The 8,318-nt window shown below is 51.8% G+C and overlaps 3 protein-coding genes across 3 annotated transcripts in view; 2 read left to right on the forward strand and 1 right to left on the reverse strand.

The window, feature by feature from the left end:
• Positions 1 to 1,179: 1,179 nt before the first annotated feature.
• HMPREF1120_00550 (peroxidase) lies at positions 1,180 to 2,110 on the reverse strand (the record flags this gene model as incomplete). Its single annotated transcript, XM_009154549.1, has 4 exons — positions 1,180 to 1,721; positions 1,823 to 1,846; positions 1,903 to 2,003; positions 2,082 to 2,110. The coding sequence occupies 4 exons, from the start codon at positions 2,108 to 2,110 to the stop codon at positions 1,180 to 1,182; spliced, it is 696 nt and encodes a 231-aa protein (XP_009152797.1).
• Positions 2,111 to 6,169: 4,059 nt separating this feature from the next.
• On the forward strand, positions 6,170 to 7,048 carry HMPREF1120_00551 (iron-dependent peroxidase; the record flags this gene model as incomplete). Its single annotated transcript, XM_009154550.1, has 1 exon — positions 6,170 to 7,048. One exon carries the CDS (start codon positions 6,170 to 6,172, stop codon positions 7,046 to 7,048), a length of 879 nt encoding a protein of 292 aa, XP_009152798.1.
• A 966-nt stretch (positions 7,049 to 8,014) lies between these two features.
• HMPREF1120_00552 (aryl-alcohol dehydrogenase) overlaps positions 8,015 to 8,318 on the forward strand; it is a gene marked incomplete at both ends in the record, with an annotated part of 2,212 nt that continues 1,908 nt past the window's right edge. The window contains one exon of the mRNA XM_009154551.1: positions 8,015 to 8,251. Coding sequence (XP_009152799.1) covers positions 8,015 to 8,251 — 237 coding nt within the window. The remainder of the gene's footprint in view (positions 8,252 to 8,318) is intronic.

An 8,318-nucleotide genomic window follows, 5' to 3' on the forward strand; every position in this document is an offset into this window, starting at 1 on the left:
TTGTGAGAGCAACACAGAAGCAAGTTGCAAGTAACAGAATCAGTTTGAGTAGAATAGTTGGGACAACGCTGGAGAGATGGTATGCTGGATACGATGTTGCCCTTCCCAGACCCAGTCCGACCGCATAGGGACGAACACGAGCTCGCACTCGCCAAATGAGATAACAGCAAGCAGCCGAGTTGCCAACCAGTCAAAGGAGGACCGCAATGATGCAGGACGAAAAGAGAGCCACTTACCGGTAGACAAAGGATTTGTCTCGGGACCACGCTTGCGACGTGAAGGGTGGTCATCAAGGCCCGTGTCACTCTGGCGGGCGTCAGGATTAAGGGGCGTCTGGAGAAACCGCTGTCGAGTGCACGTCAGTCAAAATGGAAGCAAGGCTCGCGACGAGTATCTGCGAGCAAGACGAATGAAAAGGACGAACTCCCAAGCTGTACCACGCACGCTCTGGCAGCAGGAGAATTGGCGATGCAGTGTGTGGACAATGGAGTGTGCAGGCCAGTAGTTGGTGCAGCACTCACCGCACTGCATTGGCGTTTTGTCCTCGACAGCTGAATCGATCTCGCCGATCGATGCCAAGCCGGCATCTGGCAGAATCCGCGTTCTACGTGAACGACAAAACAAACCCGGTTGTATCATGTAGTAGTTAGTACTTTATACATCTATCAAGTTTGTATGTCCAAAGAACCATCAGGTGTGTTACCGCAACTGCTCCACACAGACACAGCTGCTCATTCTGCCCTGTTGTGGCAGCGCCTTTGAACGGCGAAGCCCGGCTACCTGCCGACCGGGTACAAGGGTCGACGACACTGCGATCTTGACTTGTCCATCTCCGGATGGCGCTGGTTAGATCCGGTGGACAGGAGGCCGGCGGGCAGCGGTGGCTTGAACCAATATGCACTACGATATCTGTGACCGAAACCGGACACTCATGTCGATAGCAGCCCTGGGTGTGTGCTCAATTTGTCTTCTCGCTACAGTAAGTGTACTCGTGGCTCTCGGACGACATCTTATCGTTGGTTCCCAGATGTTCTGAAATGATTTCCACAAGGCTTTCATTGCGTCTATCCTATACTAGTATTAGAAGCGCAACAGCGGGAAATCCCGCATGGCGATCTCAAAACCGCTCAACTGCAGCAAATCTTGTGGCATGGACCCATTTCAAATGCTGCGGCACGTTTAGACAGCCGCACTGGTCTGCTCCTTTGGCAGAGGTGTCAACCGCAGGTATGGCTTGACAATCTTCAGCTCTGGCCAAATCTCCTTGGCTTGCTCAGTCTTAACGCTGGGGTGCACAATGACATCGTCTCCAGGAACCCAGTTGATTGGCGTAGTGACCTTGTGCTTGTCGCCAGTCTGGAGCGAGTCGACGATCCGGAGGATCTCGGCGGTGTTACGGCCAGTCGAGGCTGGGTAGGAAAGGATGGTGCGGATGGTCTTCTTGGGATCGATGATGAAGACCGATCGGATAGTGAAGGCAATGCCCTTCGAATCGACGTTGGTGGCGTCCTGGTGGTCAATCATGTCGTACGCAAGTGCGATCTTGCGGTCTTTGTCTCCGATAATGGGGAAGTTCAGGTGGCTGCCGCTGATCTCGTCGATATCCTTGATCCAGTCGCCGTGGCTGTCGACGGTGTTGGCGGAAAGGCCAATCAACTTGACGCCTCGCTTCGCGAATTCAGGCTCCAACTTGGCGAAAGCTCCAAGTTCAGTGGTGCACACTAATGCTCGTCAGTGGGAACTCGCCTAGTAGGGCAACTTTGCGGTATCCATGTCCTGCTTAGGCTCGAGGACTAGATACCAGAGGGAATCTCGCACATACCAGGAGTGAAATCTTCAGGATGGCCTTAGGAAGTCTTTGTTAGCCTGCGTCTTGTCCCTGCTCTTGGAGATTCGTCTTACTGAAAAGGATGACCCAGTTGTCACCGATGAACTCGTGGAAATCGATAGGGCCTTTGGTGGTGTCGGCCTTGAAGTTAGGGGCGATAGAGCCGAGGCGGAGACTGAAGACCGGCGCATGTCAGCCGGGATTGCTCGAGACCAATGTTGACCGCGCGACGAGGATAGATGCAATCACTTACGGCTCCGGACGTCCTTCAGCGGAACTCATCTTGGAGGCTATGTTAAAGGGTTGACGTGGATTGTAAGATTGTAGACTGCGTCAGGCTCTACGAAGTTCGTGGGTAGATATGGTCAAGTGTGGAAGGGATGCTCAAAGCTAGGACTGCGCCGGTTGATATACGTGATTGCAAACAGGACACTCGGCGCCGACTCCCGCATGGCAACGACAAATCTTTTTCTCTGCTGCCCTGCAGTGCGGCACAGACCCTGCGGTGGGAACATCTCTGCCCACGATGGCATCAGCGCACGCAACGGTGCAGGGGTTCGAGCTGCGGTGGACATTTGCTGAATTGTGTTGTAGGGCATCCTGAAACCAGACAATCAGCGAGGGAGTAGAGCACGCAATCGATATGCCGCCATGCCACTTCGGTGGTAGTGGAGAGACTGAAGAAAGCAACTCTGGCGAAGTGGCTGTCTTCGGCCTAGCGCGGTACCGGTCGACACCGTCGTGGCCAGACGCTGGCATCGATCACGTGACGAGATTCTTTTTCAGCGGCAAGGAAGGCCCCGCGATTATTAAGCCGGTAAACAGATGAGTAAATGTCGCCGGCATGCAGAACACATTGTGTCCAAAAATACTTGATTGGGGATTTATTGGTGCCGATAAAAGTCTCGAGGGTGGATGGTTGAATATGTATATTGATTTGATATTTGCATCGAGACCATCCATCTTAGACGTAATGTCTGTGTTGTGCAAAGTATTATTATATCATATCATCGCTCACATGAGGAGCGGAAATCCGAAATCGTTCTTGAAAGGACAACGCCACCAACGCCATGCTAAGAGTGACCGCCAGAACGCAAGACCAGGTGAAGCAACTATTGATATGCATGGCCTGGTTCGTGATTCGTTCTTTGCTGCCGCAGAATCTTCTGAGAAGGAACCTTCAATGTTGACACTTTCGGATAGCACCCCTGACACCATTCATATTGGCGATTTTGAATCTGGTGAAGCTGATGACACCATTCAGCTACTGGTGCAGAGGGCTCGAGGGAGACCGCCGACGACGTCCGCGAAGATGCGGCAGAGGATGTGGCGGAAGTGTTGGTTGACTTTGGTTTGGACCGTTCATTTGTGCCTTGTATCGACTTTTCGTAGTCGGCGTAGAACCGTTGTGAGCTGGACATGTTTTCGAACTGTCTCAAAATATGGATAGTGCGGAGTGTAGAGGACTGTATGTGGGGGAGGGTAATTCGGTGGAGGCTTGCTCTTTGAATTGATCAGTGTTAAAGACTGGAGACTGTTTATAATCGATGGGACAGTATAATAAATGTCCGAGCCGTTAAACAAGATGACGTGCCTAGTGCCGCACGCGTGTAACGCGTGTGCTGAATAAAGTGTTAAAGGCGAGGTGGAAAATTTTGATGTTGTTCGGTAGTCGTGTCCGCCCACCAGATCGATGCACAGGAGGTCGATGGTTCCAGAAGGTGCGTTGCTGTATAAGTATGGTACGAGGAACAATCACTTCAGGACCCGGACAAAAGGAAATCTAGGCTTCAACTGGAGCTGCTGAGGAAGATGGAGGAACAGCCCCTGGGGAAGATGGAGGAATAGTATTGTGGATAGATCGTGATATGGCGGTCAAGAATAAATGAAGAAAAGATCAGCGGCTGAGGTGGAATGGACAGTTGATCAGGGGATACATATATCAAAGGATCTCTTATAGACCAGGGCGTCTACTTCCTCTTAGTGTTGCAGCAGTAAAGTGGGAATGGAAAACAACACCACAAATGCAAGGTGAGACAACGGTGTCAGAGAAAATTCCAGGGGAGAGTCGCCCAATAGAGGCCTATGTGAGTAACACATGCAATTGTTTTTTTATGCAACGTCCACGTCCAACTCTGTGTTCGGACCATTTGCATCAAACGGATGAATCGAGTCCGGCGAGACTCTGAGACGGTGTCCACTGGCTCCATCCATCTTTCAGTATCAGGACGACGCGCGGATGCAATCCAATAATGATAAGATGGGTGGAAGTGGCAGGGCAAAGCTGAAGAAAATATTTACTGTGGAAATTTCTGCGTACGAAGCAGATTTTGACGAATGGGAGAATTTCGAGTGTTCGAGAACCGCCACGCTTTCTTTGATACGCTGAGGCTGAGCCGTGAGGACGACTGCTACAGAACAAATGGACAGTTCCAACGAATAGCGCCCCGCCTCCTAACTCGAACTTGAAGTTGAGACTTCCACATACTGCCCCTGTATTTTTACCTAGGTATTGATAGGTGCTCAATCTCGAGAGTAACGTTCCCCTGGCGGACGCATCTCAGCACTGCACTGCACCTGGGGCCTATTTTTGGTTACCCCCGCTCTACGTTGCAGTGCTTAGCTTAGTAAGCTGGCTACGGCGCAGCACGTGCAGTACTAACATTGTACATTGTACAACGTTGTAGACTGCGGCGGGAGCGTCTTGGGCTCCTTCCGGTGCCGCTTTAATGTCAAGCAGAATTAGTCCACGCTATACACTGTGTGTTGCACTGAGGTTGTCGCTCTATCTACCAGTATGTGTCCGCATACACTACTACCTACCATCGTAACAGGACCATTTGACCGTACCTTATTGTCGCTGCTACTTCGTCAAAGGGAGACCTCCCGCGCAGACAACGACCACATTGGCAGCTTCAGATGCCGTTATACTTACATCAGCAATGGCGCGCTCCAGAAACGAAACTCCAGTGGATGTCTCCGCCTAGATAACCTCCTATTGTCCCTCCCAACATTACATGGTGCTTGACCTCTTCTGGGCTGGGGGTCACGCTGGACTTCCTGGGATATCCTCACGGGGAAGCGGTCGAGTCGCCGAAATTGGGGACTTCAAGAATTGATCGTGGTCGACAATAGTCATGCTAAGGTGAACATACAGGGCTTCTCCCGCCGGAGATTTGCAATATATCTCTGAATTCGTTGTCGTTTGCACGAGACACGGCAGGGTATTGCATCGCCCGGCCTTTTTGAGATCGCAAAGTCACCCGAACTGACGAAAACGCTCAGTAGTGCTGGCGTAGCCGTCGGCATCCGATCCAAGTCCGCGAAGTTACATGCTAGTTGGCTATCCCTTCTGCTTGTCAGAGGATACTGATGTTTGGACGTATGCGACTCGGAGATTTTACTAATATCTTGGCTCTTCTGTCGTATCAAGCTTGCAGGAGGTAGACTAACCGCGATCTTATTGCTACCTGGTCGCTACCTGGTATATTTGGAGACCGCCTTGGAATCCCTGTCACTGCCGGTGAGAGCTACGGGAGACACAGCTGTTACATCGCAACCCGCATTCTCAGCACACACAAGCCACTTCTCCTAACATGCAGCTGTCTTACTCAGCTCACGCCACCTTCTCATCTATGGCACGGATTAATGGACAGGATAAATGATTATGCGGCACTGTCTTGCATATATTGTTAGGAAGACGTCGTGGTGCCAGACGCCGTCAGCGTCTCGACCGGAGCAATCATCACAATCCTAACCAAGAACTGCAATCTTTACCGACACTTCTTCCCCATACAAGCAGGACATACACTGTGAGCAAGTATACTGATTTTGCGGGTCGAACTGCGAAGCCATAACGGGAAGGGAAGCTAACTTGATGAGCCACCCGAGCAATGGGGATTGAGTGCTAAGTCAGCAAGAGGAACCGGGCGTCCCCATTTACGACCTATAGATGTATCGTTGAATCAGCCACCTCGAGCGGCAACAGATGTGGAATGAAGCCCTTCAGAAGAGCTAACAATCTCTTTGGATCGTGTCGCAACGGAATCTCTTCTACTCAATCCAACTATCTCAGGAGCAGGAGTGGGCTTCCACAGCCGGCTTGTCGTACATTCTGGGAGTATCAGTCATCAGCACCGGCTACAGCTAATCGACAGAGCACCGGGAGTCCATCGGAACGGCGTCACCAATTTCCTCCTCCAAACAACGCCATGGTACAAACTGCCGAATTGTCAATGCGGCCAAAAATGGGCAGCCGCGTGCCCATTGAGCCTCAACGCGTCGACGCTCCCCTGACACAATCAGCCACATTTCTTGTCCTGACAATAAACGACAAAAACGATGCAGCTGCCATATCGACTGTACGATCCACCCTGGCCGGACTTGACGATCTCAGCAAGAACGTTGCAATTCGCGACCTCCAGGCTTCCTTTGCATGCACCGTCGGGATCGGCAGCGAGGCCTGGGATCAGGTTACCAACGGCCTGGCTCGACCGGGAGCTTCACGACTTTCCCACAGTCCAAGGCAAAGTCCACACTGCCGTTAGCACGCCCGGAGATTTGCTCTTCCACATTCGAGCAGATCGTCGGGACTTATGCTTCGAGTTTGAGCGACAGCTGATGGATCTGCTCAGCGACACAGTCACCGTTGTTGACGAAACCGTAGGGTTTCGCTATTTTGACGTCCGAGACCTTTTGGGTTTTGTCGATGGCACTGCTAACCCTGCGGGTTCCGCAGTGGACGACTCGATCCTTGTTACAGAACAAGACGTCAGTGATGGTTCAGAAACCGCCGTTGGAGGCAGCTACATCGTGGTACAGAAGTACGTGCACGACCTGAAAGCCTGGCGTAACTTGTCCACGGAGCAACAGGAAGCCGTTATCGGGCGTACCAAATTGGACAACATTGAGCTCGATGATGCTCCGGACGGCCGGCAAGCCGCACATAAGACCCTGACTACTATTGCAGATGAGGCCGGCAACGAGTACAGTATCCTGCGAGACAATATGCCATTCGGCAATTCAGGAGCCAAAGAGTTTGGGACTTATTTCATCGGCTATTCAAGACGGCTCTGGGTGATTGAAAAGATGCTGAATCGCATGTTTGTTGGGGATCCGCCGGGGCTGCATGATCGTATCCTCGACTTTTCCAGACCGTTGACCGGGTCTACATTCTTCGCACCAGCTGCTAGCGTCCTTGCCGGGTTGGCCTCCGGTTGAACGAGCACGGTACAGCTGGGATGCAGTGATCTCTGTGGTCAATGACATGGCATAAGGTGAGCTGTGCTGATGTCTTGTTGGATACTTATTATATGTGGATAATCAACAGGGTACGGTTTTCAGGAGTGATGAGGATCCATGCTGACTATGTTCATCCCCGAAATGGTAGTCCCGCTTCTTTGAATCATAGGAGAACCAAGCTATTCTATATCATCATATCGTCCAGGACGAGGACTAGAGCAGACCAACAATATCGACCGTAACATGCTAATGCGGAGCTCACTTTGCAAAAACCCCCGTGGGGCTCGGGCCAACCGCCGTTACCACTTTTCATTTACAGGTATATGGCACCCTCCACGGTCTTATTTAGGTGATGGGAAATTGTGAGCGGAGCCCACTGCAAATAAACAATTACGTGGTTTTTTCGTCTGTCAAGAGTCGAGCATTCTCAGTGCTAAAGACAACTCAACCCCCGACAGTGTTGGCACTGGCGGTTACTCGAGCATCTCGAAATCCCCCAAACAGGGGCTGGGGCGAGCCGCCGAGATCGGCCTTTTTGACTTACACTGTACAGAGATATGGCACACACCCCGAATGTGTCTATCCCGGTACAATGGCATCTGGTATCCGGAGCCCCTTTCGTCCACAATCTGTACCTTACTCACGATCACCTCATCATGTACTAGGTGTGTATATCTCCACGCCCCCGCAAACAGATCGGCCCTCGGGCTGTGTTCAGGCAAAGTCCGGGGAAATGCAATGCGGGGGTTCCAAGAAGCACACGTAAACATCCCAGCCGAGAACTGAGGACAACAATGTACCTCCTTGAACCGAACAGCAAGGGCGATCTGCACATCGACCGTGTATATCTATTTACGATGGTTCCGGAAAAGTGGTTGGGGGTACAGATACCCTCTCTCTTTTGTCTCGAGACCGGGTAGTCATATCCAACAAACCCCCAACAACATGTCAGTCCCCAACGGTGTCAATGGCCAAACTAATGGCACGTCCAACGCCTTGTGTTCTGTGGATGAACTGATCTCCCGGAAATATGACTATGTGGTCGTTGGAGGCGGTACTGCCGGGTTGGTCGTCGCCGCTCGATTGACAGAGGATCCCAATATCTCGGTGGCAGTCCTGGAGGCCGGACAGAACCGCATGGACGACAAGAATGTGTCCACACCCGCTCTCTACCCTACACTGGTGAGTATGATATCTAGCACCTTCTCATTGAACGGCCTCCCCCCGCGTCGGCGGCAAACCTACCCCC

Source organism: Exophiala dermatitidis (assembly GCF_000230625.1).
Source record: "Exophiala dermatitidis NIH/UT8656 unplaced genomic scaffold supercont1.1, whole genome shotgun sequence".
Taxonomy (NCBI): Eukaryota; Fungi; Ascomycota; class Eurotiomycetes; order Chaetothyriales; family Herpotrichiellaceae; genus Exophiala; species Exophiala dermatitidis.